Source organism: Anser cygnoides, chromosome 6, assembly GCF_040182565.1.
Source record: "Anser cygnoides isolate HZ-2024a breed goose chromosome 6, Taihu_goose_T2T_genome, whole genome shotgun sequence".
Classification (NCBI taxonomy): Eukaryota; Metazoa; Chordata; class Aves; order Anseriformes; family Anatidae; genus Anser; species Anser cygnoides.
In genome coordinates, this window is record NC_089878.1 from 36,178,764 (window position 1) to 36,195,638 (window position 16,875).

The window sequence follows — 16,875 nt, forward strand, 5'->3', positions numbered from 1 at the left end:
GGGTTTGCTTTGTTTTTTGAATAGCTCTATAATTTCTTCATCCTCTAGTTTATCTTTTCTCTCTCTGCAAATTGGGTCTTAACATTTTGGTTCAGGGTAGCAATTCTGTGTCACTTTCTCCTTATATGACTGGACCCACTTGTAATATCTAATGTAAATCCACAAAGCTGAGTGCAAATCCAAAAATATTATAATAGTTGGATTCTTTGGAAGAGAAATAAATATACATATCTAACTCTGTATTCATCCTCTTCCAAAATGCTGCCCTAAATGAGGGCCATACAATATAGGATGGGAGGGATCTGAAGATTATTTGTCAGGTTGTCCTTTAAATGCTAAAAATCACAAGGTGCTAGAAAAGAACCCGAAGAATAGATGTCTTAAGTTTCTTCAATAGTAGCTGTCCTGTATTTGCACTGCAGGAATTAAGCATCATTTCATTTTGGGAAATTACCAACAGAAATCTTATTTCTTGGACTTCCCAGCCATTTACCATCTGCTCCTGGAAAGGCTCTGTTTTTATTTATACCATATAATGATGCTCAACTTTAGATGTCCTTTGGTAATTGATAATTCATGCACAGACTGCCACTTCCAGTGATGAAGCTTGTCAGTTCCTGAGTTGTTCTTCCTTGTTTTTTGTTAATACAAGCCGCCAGTAAGACATCTTCATCTACTTTCGGTGAAAGAACTGTTGTGAATCTCATTTATCCAGCTGTTGAAAGTGAGAACAATGGGCTTGATATGTTTGTTTTTTTAACACAAACTTGACCATGTAATATACTGTATATTTCAGTGATGCTACTAAGTTAACTGTAGAGTAGAGAAGTTGGACTTTCTGATGTCTTTATTTTGGAATTTGTAGAAGGAGTGCTTTTTTAACTTGATTCTGTCTTGAAAAATACTTTACTTCCATAACAAACTTCAGACTTTAGCCTTCTGTGAAGATTTTATAAGTTTAACTATCTATTCATAAAACAGATGAAATGATTCTTGTCCAGCATTTTTTGGAATTAAAGAAAAATCCCTCTGTTTATGGAGAAGTGGGGATGATTTATTTTTTTTAATTCTTTGATGTTATTTCAGAAAAATTCTTTTTCTTTTCCTTTTCAACAGTCTTTCTAAATATAACTTGCCATGTTTTACTTGCAAATAAAAGTATTGTGTTCTTTCCTGTAATTCATTTAGTGGAACAAGTGACCAACTTAGGGCAGACATGCAGTACAGAATAACTAACTTTACTCAGTGCATGTATTCGCACTAATATGACCCTAGGGACCCTTTTATGGACTGTGGACATTAGAACAGGTTAAAAAAAGATGGTGTGGTCACAGCAAACTGATAGATTAAAAAAAAACAACTCACAGCATATGGCTAAAAAATAAATGTCAATGCATGTTGTCATGACCAGAGAAATAGTTGGAAGCTTTTATTTCTGTTTTGCTTATTTAATGCTTTTGCTGTATTCCAAAATAATATGAACCTGTGAAACAGGATTTTCCATTTCATGAAGAAGTCAAACAGATTGTTATGACAAATGCAGAAGTGTTGTCAGAATGCATTTGTGATGACAAGCTCATTGTAATTGTACTTCCCCGTGAACAGTTTGTTTTGATGCATTGGCTTTTTTAAACTTTAACTAAAAACTCCCATGTTGGATGATGCCCAAGGAGAAGGAGATGCTATGGTTTGAATTGCAGATCATGCTCTTCTAAGATCTATCAAAATTTTACATCATAGCACCCCCCCCAAAAAAAAAAACACGACTTTAATCAGTTGTTTCCTAAAAATGTGACAGACATGATCCCAAAGTGTTAAATTAAATCATTTTTGCCTTAATGCTTACCCTTTGTATAGACTTTTAAGGTGTTACTGTTTTTTTTTAATATTATTAACTTGCTTTATTTGTACATAACTGTCTTTTATCAGAAAGCCAAAGAGCGTATCGGTTTGTACAAGGCAAGGACTGGGGTTTTAAGAAATTTATCCGAAGAGATTTTTTGCTAGATGAAGCTAATGGTCTTTTACCAGATGACAAGCTTACGTTATTTTGTGAGGTAGGTATAAACTTTTCAGTGATAAGTTTTAAAAAGGAAAAAAAAACTTCTTTTGTGTGTTTATTTATGTTCATTTTAACACTAATATAAATGTTGTGTTCCGTAAATGATAAGTATGGTGAGAGATACATTTAGTTGCATTGTCTACATTGTATTGTTTCATTTTTTGATACATGTGTTGAAACTTAGGTTCAGGCAATCAATTCAGGCTTATTCTGCAACTCCAAAGAATTTGCCAGAATTACGTTAAAGTCAGCTGTAAAATTATTTATGAAAAGATGGCTGATAAGTGATGTGTAAAGTGTCATTTTACTGGGGTCACTTCAAATAGGTTGTGTTTGAAATTGTAGGATTGTTCTTCACTGCTTAAGCAAAAAGGAAATGCCTGCTGGTTCACATTATTAAAAAAAAGAAAAAACATAGCTAATAGTTAGAATCTATATTACTGTAATATTATTCATTGCTTTAGCCAGTTAACAGCTTTTTCAAGTAAATTAAATACTTTATTATATTTATATTTATACTATATTGATATATAGTAACTGTTGTATTTTTTTGAACAAATGTAAGTCTCCTGTAGAAGGATGTTCCTTGGTACTGATAATTAATATTGAGAGCTATGGTATAAGTTCACGGTGTATTATAGATCACTTTTATAATATTGTTTTTTGTCGGTAACCTATGTTGTCATATTAAAATTCAGTAAAATGCTTATTATATGTTAAAAATGGAAGCTAGAGAAAGTCACAATATAAGTACTGTGTGTTAAGTATACATTAGCTGGCTATCTCTGCTGCCATGAAGTGATTAGTGGCTTAGGAGGATGATGGATGTTTTAACTGCTAATAAGTTTGCTTTGATCTGTGTATTTACAGGAAATGTGTAAAATTGTCTTGGCAAGATTACAATTTAATTATATGTCATTATGCTATGTAGGAAGAATAATTGAAATGTGGCCCCTGAGAATAGATATTGCAAATATAGTGCATCTTATTTTCACTTAGACAAGTTAAATTAGCTGCATGATAAATTTGTTATGAATACAATTATTTGGGTGATAAAAGCAGATGTAACAAGTGTTTTATGGTTCTGCAAAGATACTCTTGAGTATTTTGTCATTTTAAGTTTTCCTTGTTATAAATGGTTTGTAAATAAACAGCTCCTACGGTTTGTTTTTTGGAATTAGGTCACTACATAATTTTAGATATAGCTTGTTTTATAACAAATTATAAAACAAATAATAAAATATCTGCAGAGGTCTTAGACTGCTTTCTTAACTTGTTATCTAAAGTATCACACCTTATTTACTGTTGGACTACCACAGATTCAAAACCACAAAAATGAGGTACATTTTCCATGTTGTCTGTCATCTCACCCACTAAACTTGTTCAAGTCATAGTTTGTACGTTCTTGTACACCCTTATGCAGGAGGGCATGCAATGGAAAAAGAAACATTAATCCTAATCCATATATGCAGTGCAAAAGCTGCATCTTCCATAGCTTCCTAAGAAGTAAAGTGAATCTGACCTTGTATAGTACTTGGATGTCCTGCCTAGATTGCCGGTTTCCTTTAAGATGGGTCGTTCACTAATCCTTTTAGCATCTCCTCATCATTTTTGCAGTTTAGGGGATAAATACCTTCGTTCTTGTGAGTGATCTTACAAACACAGCTCTGAAGCATCTGAAGTGAGGATCGTGTGTTTGACAAAAGGACGTGTTTTATGATTGTTAGCTTAAGATGAGTTTTCAAAAGTTCTGTGGCTTTAATGAGATTGGATTTCAGCTCAGTCTAAAGTGGTTCATTTAAAAACAAAACAACACGTTGATTCTAAGCGTACTGTCTGGATGTGTGATATATGAAATACTAGATCATCAGAGACCAGCTTGAATAAATACAAAGATGTAGCCGATCTGTCTAGGCAGTGTCTGTAGCTAACAGGGAAAGGTTCCTGTGTGGAAAACTTGGAGCAGGAACTTAAAGCGAAGTCTCTGGAGAAGCAAAACTCTTTCCTTTTAAAACAAAGGACAAGTGTTGCTAGGCTGAAGCTCCAGTTGTGCATATGCGTACTTCCTGAAATTGTGCTGTGGAAACTGAAGTAGAGTTCACCATAGGCCTACAGAGCTTTGAATGCTGGAAATGTATAGTCTTACTGTGAAAGTGAAGATTTTGAGTACTTTGGGATACTTTTTCTTTTTAAAAGATGGAAGAATATAAGGGAATTTCTTCTCGCAAGGGGATATGGGATGAGAGAGGGAATTAGTCAATGATTCAAATCCTCAAACTGCTGTTTTAATTGGATCATCATCCTCTTCTGATCTGGTATTTTGTTTGCACTGCTCTGACTTTCTGTGAAGCTTAGCTGTGCTATTTTTGCATTATGCCAGATTTATTCCAGATGCTGTGCTTCTGGATATCAAACATGGCACTGATCTTAACAGTGTAAGCATTTTCTTAAAATATAATCCTAATTTTCTGTATTTGGGTGATGCAGTGATTGAGATCCTTTAGCGTGGCTCTCTTCTTTAGGAAGGTTTTATTCTCAGGCGTGTGCTCTCAGACAACAGGAAAAAAAAACAACCTGCTGAGCTCTTCTGTTTTCCCAACAGACTGATTAAAAGGACTTATATAAATTTTTTTTGAAAAAAGCAAGTAAGAATGCTACTGTCCTGTTAATTTACTATGTGAAAGATTTAAACCTGGAGGGTAATGGCAATGTATTCACTTCAGATGCACGTTTTTAAATGTAACCAGTTCTGTACAAACATTACAACCTGTGAGTATTCATTTATTATTTTAGTTATTTCCTACTAGATCTTATATTCTGTTGGCTTCTAAAATAATGGCTTTTAATCTTGTTTGGAAAAACAATTGTCTGTGACAAAGCAAAACAGGATAATGAAGGAGCTGTATTACTTGCGCTTAGATTGTGTTATCAGTTTGAAAGTTAAGTATGAACCCACTGATTAGGGGTATCACACTGTTTAGAATTTCTGTGGATTGTTTTTACAAAATTTTTGTGCTCTTGTGATCTTAATGATCTGTTTAGAATTTTATTTTGTATATATTTACTTAAATGTGTGAAGAGCGAACAGTTAATTTATCTCTGAAATAGTATTGTTTACTTATGGTGTCATGTCTCTCCTTGACTTACTGTTGCTAATTTTATTATGTGGTATTTTGTTTTGGTTGGATAAATGCACAATGTTAGTCTAAGTAAAACCGTATTTGTTTTATGTTACTTAAAAGCAAACTGTAAAATGGTTCTGGTCTAATGCCAAAAACACCACTGTTTTTTGCTTTGCTTTGGAGTTGCTGAACTTGTAGCAATAGGTGCTGTAACTTAATTATTATTGGCATTCAGTTATGAAAGAGTTGTCTTGCTGTGATTTTCTGTTAGGTAAGCGTGGTCCAAGACTCAGTAAATATATCAGGACAGTCTAATACAAACACTTTGAAGGTACCTGAATGTCGACTAGCAGAAGATTTAGGGAATCTCTGGGAAACAACAAGATTTACAGATTGCAGTTTTTATGTAGGAGGACAAGAATTCAAAGCTCATAAATCTATCCTTGCAGGTACTTTCTACTTTTGTATTGCTATTATTTTGCTATTAAAATTGCTAAAAGCTTAAAAACTGATGATATTTAACATTTACATCTCTTGCTATAGCACGATCTCCAGTTTTTAATGCAATGTTTGAGCATGAAATGGAGGAAAGCAAAAAGGTAAGCCTTACTGAAGACTTTGCACATAAATATTTGTACATCGTAAAAAAGGGAAAACGTGCAGAAAACTTGAAGTGTTGCAACCTGAGGAAGGTGAGTACTGTGTGACTGTGTGAGCGGAGGGGGTACTTACTACTCCTGAACGCTTTTCTAATGAGTTCTGGGGGAATTTGTCTGTGTAGAAAGATTCCGATGGACTTGTTCTTATTTACATCTGCTCTAGGCTGTTTTGTTTTGCTTTTTAATATTAGCTACTAATGTAATTGATCTGTCAGTGTCTGCCACATTTTTTTCTTTAGCTTCTACCCCGACATAAGTCAATTGACTTGATTAATACAATATGGCAAAACTTTGAAGTTTTGTGTGGTCACTAGGGATGTGAAGGAACAACAAGTGAATTATAACTCACATTAAGCCTTAAGGCAGTGAAGTGCTTTTCATTCACAGTTTCTGCAAGCACTTGACCTCCATGAGTGTTTTGGATGGATAGTTATTTAATCAGCACAGAGAGCTGCTTCTGCTTTTATGCTCTTGATATCTCCTACAGCAAAGAGTTGTTCATCTCTTTCATGAAAAACGAGTATCTAAAAGGGCTTGGTTATAGGCAGAATACATGAAGAGGCAAGGAGAACTGATCAACTCACTAAAGGATTATAATGAATGATCATTTCATTTTGCAGGCTGCAACTGTAGCACATGTGTGTATGAATCTATCAGATGACTGTGGTGCTGCAATACTACCAAGTTTTCACAAATGTGATGTTTTTCCTCCCTGCAGTTCCCCAGGATGGAAACTTTCTCAGGCAGAATTAGAATATTAGAAGCATTTGCTTAGGATTTCTTGATTTAAAGATTTCTAGATTTTTTTTCTAGACTTAAAGAAATCCAGACTTAAGCTGAAAGTGGCTCTTTGTTCTTTCTGCTACTCTGATTTCTAGTATTCCAAGCATATCATTGTCAGGTTGGAAACTCAGCAATACTTTGCAAATGTTCCTGAAACTGCCACAGGTACAGCCTGTGCAATAGAGTCCACACAGACATTTCTAGAAGGAAAATGCAATTACTTCTTTTTGTAAGCTTTCCCAATTAATGTCTCTTTAAGAGCTACTGTTTATTTACTTTCTGCTTAATATTGTAGAATGTTAGTTTAAAATTGTAAGGATCTTGTATGATGGATGTGAAATGAAAACATAGCGTGCAAGAATATATTCGATATGTTTGTTTTAAAGATGTTGTTGAATTCCAGTGGTTTTTGATGATGATTCTTCTTTACCATTTACCAGAACCGTGTGGAAATAAATGATGTAGACCCTGAAGTTTTTAAAGAAATGATGAGATTCATTTACACAGGAAAAGCACCAAACCTTGAAAAAATGGCTGACAATTTGTTGGCAGCTGCAGACAAAGTAAGTAACCCTAAGGTCTCCAAACTAATGTTTGTTTGTGGAATGTTCCTCTTAAAAAATATATATTTTTTAGTTTGATATTCATCTCAATTTTTTAAAATACCATAAGAAGGATCTCATCAAAAATGCAGAAAGATGGAAGGGTAGACTTTTTTAAATCAGTATAAGGCTTAGAAACCTTTCAGTAAATCTTTGCTGTTCAGAAGTGTTTCAGATGTTAATTGCATTTACTCTCCATTAAAATAAATAAAAAAACAGGAACCATTAATATGATTTGGAAAAATCAGTCTTGAATAAAATTTATCCGAGGTCTTTATATTCTTTAAGAGGATTTATACAAGTGTTTGAATAAATTCAAGTGTTTGAATTGTTTTCTAAAGTTACTGTTACTTCAGAGCTTTCATCTTTTTGTCTTTCCTACAAACTTTATAGTTCTAATCTTTCATCTCTTCTGTATTGGGATCTTGTCTACTCTTTAAATTGTCACTCAGTGAAATACTTTTTCTACTGTGACTTTTGAGATGAGGGTACTTAAAACAGCACAACAATTAAATTGAGATTATTCACTTTCATATTATTTAATTTTCTAACTTTTTTTAAACTTGGCCCTATACCTTGTTTTTTCTTTTCACGGCTTTACAGCTTGGGTTGAGATTTTAGGTAGCTATCCTCAGACAACATGCGGTTGTCTTTCCCTGAGGAGTTTTAGGTAGATTAGAACTCAGAAAATGCTCCTTTCAGTGTGTGTAATACGAAACTTGTTCACTCTCAGCTGAGATTGTAGCAATTTCTTAAACTACCTAGGTGATTTCTAAATTGGCTGTCTAATTACATCATTAGTGGTGAAGCTGCCTGTTCTCATAATCAACCTTATCACAACAATGTAAGTCAGCCCAGTAGTAAATTTAAAGAAACAACTATAAAGTTGTTTTTGGCAATTTGTGTTCAATTTTCTTCAAGAACTCTTGAACTGGCACTGCCCTGGCTTCGGTGACTTACCAGTTGTATTCACTTCAAATCTCATTGCCAGCATCTCATCTCTGTGTTTTTATGCTCATTGTGTTTTGTCAAGTTCTAGTACACCCAAGTGTGAAGGTGAAATGGTGTTTTTTATCAATGCCAGCTTTTATTGAAGACATTGATAAATGTAGAGAATGTTTTAAGATGCAGTTATGTAATTGCTTGCAATAGCATGGCATAAAGACAGTGAGCTATAAGGTCCCTTTAGCTTTTTATAACAGTCCAAAATTTGCTATAAACTTTTCTGTTCTTTCTGAATGTGGAATAATCTAAAAATGAGTGTTCTGCATATTCCCTGTTACGTTACCTAGTAGGTTACAGACTTGTTATAATTGTTATTTACGTACTCTAAATAGAAGTATCCTGAGGAGTAGTATAATGATAAAATGGATGTAAAAATGCATAGGTCTAGAAACATAGAAGCTAGTCCAAGAATTTGACATTTCTTCAATGGTATTTCTTTGTTGCATGGTACAGTTGCTAATACAAATGTATGAGTGGCAACTTGACTACATATATGTATGTGTGCGTATATATATATATATGCCAATTAAGCATCTAAAATTCCTTTCATACTTGAAAACTGAGTGCTAAATTAAGTAGAATGGGGAAGATTTCTGTAGAAGTATATACAGCTGAATGAAAACTATTCAATGTATGACATCCTTCAAAATCAAAGCACAGTTCATTCATGCAGAATGTAATAAGGGAACATAATTATTTTGCATCAATTTTCTGGTAGGCTTTCTCAAAGGTATGAGAAGTTTAAAAAAAAAAAAATTGGAGATGGGGGAGTGGGAAACCTCAGAACAAGCCAGTTTCAAGCAGCCCAATACATTTTTTCTTTGATCAGCTTCATGAAACAGCCCAATATATTTTTGCTTTGATCAGCTTCATGAAACTTCCCATTGTATAATTTCTTGCCTTCTGCTTTGAGATTTAAACCTATCTGATGATGATTTTGATAAAGTGCCTTCATATCTTCCTTGCTCTTCCTCCCATACCAAACTGAAGGAAAACAAACTTCTAAGTGACTTTTTTTTGATAAAAGTTCTTCCAGTAAAGTATTTGATCAGTTTGTGTCTAATCTTATGTCTTATCATTTGAGGACTCTTAATTGCATCATATTGAATTCTGAATTACCTGTTTGGAAGCAGTGTGATCTTAAGCCTGAGCGGCAGTAAACGTATTCATGGTGGCTGGACCTGTATTAAACTGTCTGTAGAAATAATGGTAGAAAGAATAAGTTTGAAGAATGATTAGTGTAGTTTTTTCTTTTATCAGTATGCACTGGAACGGCTGAAGGTCATGTGTGAGGAAGCACTCTGTAGTAACCTCTCGGTAGAAAATGTTGCTGACATTCTTATCCTCGCAGATTTGCACAGCGCTGAACAGTTAAAAGCACAAGCAATAGACTTTATTAACAGGCAAGTAATATTTATGAGACTCCAAATATACTTGTACTTATGTTTTGTGTACCTTCTCAATATTAGCACAGTTCTCTCTTCCAGGTGCAGTGTTCTTAGACAACTTGGGTGTAAAGATGGGAAAAACTGGAATAGCAAGTAAGTTTCCCTTCTTCCTGATCTTCTGTACAAACACTGCTAGACTGCAGATCTAAGGACTCTTACTTCATTTCCATGCTACTGAGGCCAGTCATGCACTGTAGGTAAAGTAGGATTCAGCAGGTTTTACCACAGTTAGGATTGTGACTTCCACTTCAGATGATAAGAGGACTTAACTGCCCTCCAGCGTGAGGTCACCACAACAGTTAGTTTTGATTCCTCTCCTAGGGATGTGTCAGCTTTGTGCGGAAAGTGGCAGCAGCCTTCAGGTGGCAACCTGGATGTGATTTCAAGGCTTAGATCAATCTGAACCTGCAGCATTGTCAAAGCCAGAGGGATAGTCACTTTTTTTTTTTGCCTTCAGCAACATGTTTGTGCACCTTCCCACATGTCAGCACTAATACTCCTGAGGCCACACAACTGGTCAGCCAGGTCCCTCTGATCTGGCTGAGTCTGTAAGTGCTCATGCCTGCCCAAGAAATAGGTTGAGATTATGTGGCTCAGACTGTACCACTGATTGCAGTATATGCTTAGACCAGCTCAAATGAATCATGGAATAGAAGATAGCTTCAACGTGGCCAGTGGTGGGCTGAAACATAGTAAAACAGCAGCAGGGGATTTAGTTATTGCTGTCAGAATCTCCAGAACAGTGAAAGGCTTGTGCTATACCGGTTACTTTAAACCTAGTGTTTTTCCTGCAGAACTTGAGCTCTTCACAGGTGTCATGAATGAGCATGATAAGAAAGAAGTGAATGGTAGAAGGAAAATCATTAAATACTAGTAAAAAAAAAAAAGCCAAAACTAATAAATGTAAATCAACTATATAACCAGTGTAGATTAGTTGATGTGTTCCTCTTCGTGTGACATGGAGCTTACTAGTTTGCTTCTGTCTTGGGTAATTGCTAGTAAAGATGCTGGTCATCTTTATTTCCCTGACTTATTGTGGATGCTTTAGCTGAAGTAATTTTAGAGGGCCTGGCTTAACTGACCCTGAGCACTAGGGAGTCCAGACTTTGGTATTGTTGCTCAAGGCACTTACCTTTACTGACTTGCAGCAGAAGATTAAAGGCTTGCATAACAATCTGCGAAAGCTTTTTTGAGAGATTGTATAGTGTAGAGGTCAAATGCTAACTTTATTTCAGGAACACTGTCAGGCATAATATGGAGGTGCTTACGAAAATGCAGGGCAACGGAAATCTGGGATCAAGGCACAAGCTGTTGGTTCCAAATTACAAATTTATCTGTGGTCAATGTGTCATGCCTCTCAATCAGTGTAGTATTCTTCATGTACAGAGTAAAATTTTATGGTTTTATATCATTTCAAAATATTGCATTTACCTTTTAAAAGTACTATATATACATTGTTTTCTTATTTCCTGGATATCGATGTGATACTGGCTGACACCTGTGGTTACTGTTGTGTCAGTTAAAAATCACAATGGCTTTCAGTAGCCATTGCCAAATGTAGCCTGTAATGTACTGAAGCAGGAGTGAATGTCCAAGTATCATCTGCTGGTACTCAGATTGCGATCTCCCAGTGAAGGGTTCTGCAGTCAGCCAGCTAATCTGTCTTCATAACTTCTCTAGTACATGAACTATATCATTCTTACTGCAGTTTAAACTGATGCATCATGTCATCCTTCCCTCTCCTACAAATTGATCATTTCTTCTATGTAATGAGATTATCATGTCTTCCCCTGGTTTTCTCTTCTATATGCTAAACCTCATTTTTTCCTAGCTATCCTCTTATCATTTTTATTGTTTTTCATGTGCAATTCCAAGGTAATTATCTTACACTCTGCTCTGTATAGGACACAATTCTCTATCTGAGGTCTGGCTGATATTGACTAGGGCAGGATAAGTAGCCCGTGTCCTACACATGGTGATGCTGTTAGCATACCCAAATTCGGTGCTCCTTCCCAAAGGCATTGTTATTGGCATTCGTAAAGTCTGTTGTCTGTCACGTTCAGTTGCTCATCTGCAGTAATCCTGCCTTCCCTGCTCTTCTCCACTGTGTGTTTGTGCACTTGCTTTGTAAAATTGTGTGACTATTCTTAATACTTTTGTTTTCAGCCAAGCAACAGACATAATGGAAACAGCAGGCTGGAAGTCCATGATCCACTCCCACCCTCACTTAGTAGCAGAGGCCTTTCGCGCACTAGCATCTGCACAGTGTCCACAGTTCGGCATTCCACGCAAACGGCTAAAACAGTCATGAAATCTTCCATGAACTTAGAGAAATTGAATTGACTCTACTCCTCCATGTCCAGAGGTGTTTTCACAAACCATAACAAGAGTTTTTGTTATCCTTGTACACAGAACAGAAGCTGAAAAAGCCTATTGTTTGCTTTTCAGATGGATAATTTATGGTTTAATCCTCAGCTTTAAATTAGACTGATTACTCTAATTCACTGAAAGGCCTTAAATTATCTTCAATGACTCTAGTCCATATAGTTTAATGTATCTTGATTTTTTTTATTATTATTATTTTTTAATGTGCCTTGTCTTTTTGACTAGGCTCTGCAGGATTGCACTAGCTCCATAATGCAGTAAAGTTGATAACTGAAGATTAATTTTTGAAAGGGATCTTCCATTATTTTCAGAAGAAAAAAGATTATTATAGTTTGGTCCTGTGCTAACTGGAAGGTTTTAACTAGCCTCTCATTGAAAGCACTTGAACCAGAGGCGCATAATGTACCCTAGGCAAGTGCGAAGTATAGGGAGAGCCTGTTTACCTTCAGCGAATGCCTACAGGCTATTTATGGCAATATACTGCTTTGAACATAATTTATTTTTCATTGTGGGGCAAATATGCAATGGTTTGGCCCAAAAATGTATTTTCATTACAGTTTGTAATGCTTATTGTGTGTGTGTCAAAGCTGTCCAAACGGTGAAAAGAAACACAGAATAAACCTCTTAATTGTGTTTCTTGACGGTCCATCACTAGTTTACATTTAATGCAGAACTGAATGAGAGGCAAGGAGTTCAATGTGAAAACGGAATAGTATTGTGTATGGAAAAATATATCCCACATGTACGGTTACATAGCAAAGTAAAGGATGCATAGAATGACCAAATGTAAATTGAAGAAATGGGCCAAATGGATTATATGCACTTTTAACGTGTAACTTTTGTATGTTGTGTGGTACATATATATTTTGCTTTTGATGAATTAATGAGGTACAGGTAATTGTGGCTTAACTTTTTGGATACATTTTCAAATGCCCACAGCCACATGGGATTTAGTTTTGTTAGAAGAGAAAGGCATGTCTTTTTAAGACTCAGTTGAAGGTGACTATTGCAGGCTTTTGTATTTAAGTAACAGAATATTTTCTCTTATTTGAAAAAGGCATGTGAAAGATAAAATTCTGGAGGAGGGATTTTTCCTGTCTCGATGTGTGTGCACAGTTTCTGTTAACACCTGGGGAGGCTGCATACACATCAAGAGGAATATTTCCCTGAAATGTCAGATGGTGTTTGCAAGCAGAGACTTGCTCAGTCTTGCATTTCAGTTATTGTGCTAGCATTGTGGATGATATTGAAATTCTGCATAATGTGAAAAGGATGAAACATTTGTAAACTGCTTGTCATGGGCCAGTTCTTTATTATATGAACCTTAGCTTTAATACCAACATCCTCAGTGTTTGATAGCTTTGTTTACAATTGGGAGGAAAAGTCTGCAGTAGTGCACACTCTGTTTCCTGAGTTATTACATTAAGTTTACTGTAATAGTGAAAATACGTTGCATTTCTTCTTTGGGAAGACTTTGGTTTCGTGGTGGAGAATGGGAGGAGATCTCACGTAATTTATAATCATGTTTGGATAAAGGTTTAAGTTTGCGTAGTTTAAAAAAAAAAAGTTATGCAGGGAGGAGAGAGGAGGAATTTCACATTGTTTACTATCTTAAAATCTATCTGCATCCTCATTTCATTAGGATTCATCTGAATTGCTCTAAATGAAATTTTTAGAGGAAAGAGTATATAGTTTTATACTTCGGTGTCTAGCGAACCATTAGCAAAGACAAATTGGAAAAAAACGCCCGGGCCAATTTCTAAATAAAATAACCTCTAAACATGCATTTTCTTACCTTCTAACTAAATCTTTATGATGGATAAAGTGTAAAATCAGAAACTTTAATAGTACATAAGGCATCAAATTATATATTTACAGAGATTTATCCTTTTATCAATTTTTAAATATTTATCTAAGGTCTCATAAGCATTCTTCACAATAAGAAGTAAAGGTAATTGTTCCCTCCAAAAAGTGATGTTTTTGCTGCACTGTGTAATGTGTTAGAACTAAATATCCTCATACCCATCACTGGTAAAACTTGCAGCTCTAACGTACCAAGTGACTTGAATATTTAATACTGTAATGATTGTCCAGTTCAGCTTGTTCTAAAGTAACAGCATACAGTAATCTAATGGAACGCTTAAGGATTTTATGAAGACTTTTTTCAGAAGCTTAATAGCACACTTTGTACCAAAAAGTCAGACACTGTGCTGTGATATTATCTACGTTGTGAAGTGTCCACTTTTCAAGTTAGGCAGTGTATACCATACATTACACTAACAGGGAGAAAACACAGAAATCATGATTGATCTGTTGAGATTTGGTTTTATTTATTATGTATATTAAGTTTTATCAGCTCTTAAGGAAAAGGTAAAACAGTTGCTGTATTCTTAAGTGAGCGCACCAACTATTCACCCCTTCTGTTCTCTAACTACATGCAGTGTTCTCACTGGAGCAGGACAGCTGATAACTGCAGCGTTCGTCAGATTCAGTAGCTTGTTTTCATTCCCCACATCTCAAGAGCTCGCCCGTCAAAACCTCAGTTGTCAGTTCTAAGTGCAGCAGATATAAAACTATCTATTACAACGGACAGGTTTTTTTTCAGGCTGAAGTCTTTAGGGTTTTTTCTTAGTTTTGTATACAGATTAGGAATATATTGTATGAAGGTGCCATGTTTTGGCTTGCCAACACTACTCCCTCGGATATATGTGAACCACCGCTTCCATACTTTTCTGGGGAGAACCCTGCATGTGTCCTGTGTGTGCGTGCGTGTGTGTGTGTGTATGACTGTGCGGTGTTTTTTGTCAAGAATGACTTTCTAAAAATAAGGACTCAATTTGCTGTTAAAATGCTATTATGTATTATATATTTTTTTTCCATTTGGACCTCTCCTAAGGAGATGCTTTGGGTGGAAGAGGCTTCAATAAACAATCCTTATTTTCTAGTCCATTTACTGCATGCAGAAGTATAAACACATTGTGCCTTTTTTAGGAAACTGTTTCAATGAAGGGAAGATTTAACAGGATACAAGATCTTTTAAAAAGGTATTTTTAAAGGTGAAGGAGAATGTTTGACACGTGGTTGAGTAAAAGTTACAGATTATACCTTTGAACTCTGTTGCATGTTGACTCTTGCTTCCACAATTAAGTTTTCCTGAGAAACTACACTTAGTTTCACTGTGGAAACTGCAAAAATGTGGAATTACAGATACAAGTTGAGTAATGGTATATTTTGTGAAAATGTGAACATATTTGCTGTTACAAGCTGAGTGTATGTCAAAATATGATAATCATGGATACAGAGTTAGTTTTACAAGTTACTCTAGTTTTGATGTTTTTCTAAACATTGAGTGTTTAGCATAAAATTCACCTTTGCACGGGTCAGTAGAAGACCTACATGGAGATGATGTTCCTTTTAAATCCTCATGGTAAGGTTTCTCCCTTGGGAGATTAAAATAATGTGCAGTACTTGAAACTGTGTTTCATAAGACAGTGAATTGCAAATGTGAGGTATTGCTGCCTGAAATTGTTGAATTACGTTGACTTTTGCAGTTGGTTAAAATTCCTTATCTTAATTGATTTTTTTGTATTTGACAAATGGAATGTTCTTTATCTGGTGTTGATAGCATATTTAGTACAGAGCTTAGCTCATTAGCTAGCAAGACACTGACTTAGTCTCATAACTTGGCTTCTGCTTACAGTAAATGGACTGTTTGTAAAGGGAATTCACTATTTCAAGTGTTTTGCAAGGAACTTCGCTGTATTTGTAACCTGGTTTTTGAAGGCTTGAGATACATGAGTCCTATTTTAGAAATTAAGCCAGTGAAACGACTTAGACCTGTTTTGGGGTGGAAATGACTAAGAATTCAGATATGTAAACAGTTGTATCAAACCATCCAGCCTTTTTTTATCAGCTGATGTTAATGGTGAAATACTTTTTGTACCTTGTTGCTGAAAATATTTTTGCGTTTCAGCACATCAAGTTACAATAAAGTTGTTACTTATACAGAACGTGTCTGTGTGACTTGTATTTTTTCTCCTGTATATGATCATAGTGTCTCCTGTTGTTTCTGTGCTTTGAGAAAGATATTTTACCAGCGCTGTAAAACAGTTTGGTGTAAAATATACTGCTGTCCTTCTGGAAATCTTTTTTGGGTAGGTTCATATTGCAGTCTTGCTCTGATCTCCACTTAACTATTTCTCGATTTTGATACTTTAAAATAATTAAAATAACAGAGCTCTGAATAGCTTATGGGTTGCTTTCCTGAGAAACAACTGCCTTTGCACAGACTGTCAGAACTGGTGCTCAGAGGGAAGGAGAGCTGTTCCCTTGATAATGAAGGCTGTGGAGATGAAGATGAGTATCATGGTTTCTAAGAGGTTGGCTTTTTTTAAAATCACCTACCATGGCAAACAGTCCCTTTTTCCTGCCAGTGAGTATAGGTTCATAATGACCACATACAACGGAATGCTACTCCCATTTCTGTGGGAAGAGTAGTGTGTAAAAATAATCCTTAGGGATAGGTCATGGGTTTTCGTCTGTTTATAGATTTTTGCAAAAATATGCGGAACGGTTGGTATGCTGCTGTACGGATTTGAATTTGGACACTGAGCTCAGGGAGCAGGTAATGTGAAGGTAAGTTACTTTTTGTACAGTAACAGGCCGTTTGAACACAGTTACCTCAATTATGTTACCTAGGCTACTACATGAATTAGCACGGTTGACAACATATTGCTATAAAGCTATATATTGCTGCATTATTTATTTCTAAAATTCCTGGGGTAAAAAGTATAGCTACGGGGATGTTTT

The 16,875-nt window shown here is 35.4% G+C and overlaps 1 protein-coding gene across 4 annotated transcripts in view; it reads left to right on the forward strand.

Moving 5' to 3' along the window:
• Nucleotides 1–16,076, forward strand: part of SPOPL (speckle type BTB/POZ protein like) — a 33,965-nt gene extending 17,889 nt beyond the window's left edge. For 2 of the 4 annotated variants that reach the window (XM_066999032.1, XM_048062791.2), the window contains 7 exons: nt 1,930–2,057; nt 5,456–5,633; nt 5,728–5,876; nt 7,067–7,189; nt 9,494–9,636; nt 9,721–9,774; nt 11,848–16,076. In XM_066999032.1, coding sequence (XP_066855133.1) covers nt 1,930–2,057; nt 5,456–5,633; nt 5,728–5,876; nt 7,067–7,189; nt 9,494–9,636; nt 9,721–9,774; nt 11,848–11,992 — 920 coding nt within the window. In that variant the 3' untranslated portion in view covers nt 11,993–16,076. Of the gene's footprint in view, nt 1–1,929; nt 2,058–5,455; nt 5,634–5,727; nt 5,877–7,066; nt 7,190–9,477; nt 9,637–9,720; nt 9,775–11,847 lie in introns of all 4 variants that reach the window. The other 2 variants (XR_010832151.1, XM_066999033.1) reach the window with 2 other exon arrangements.
• The last annotated feature ends 799 nt before the right edge of the window (nt 16,077–16,875 follow it).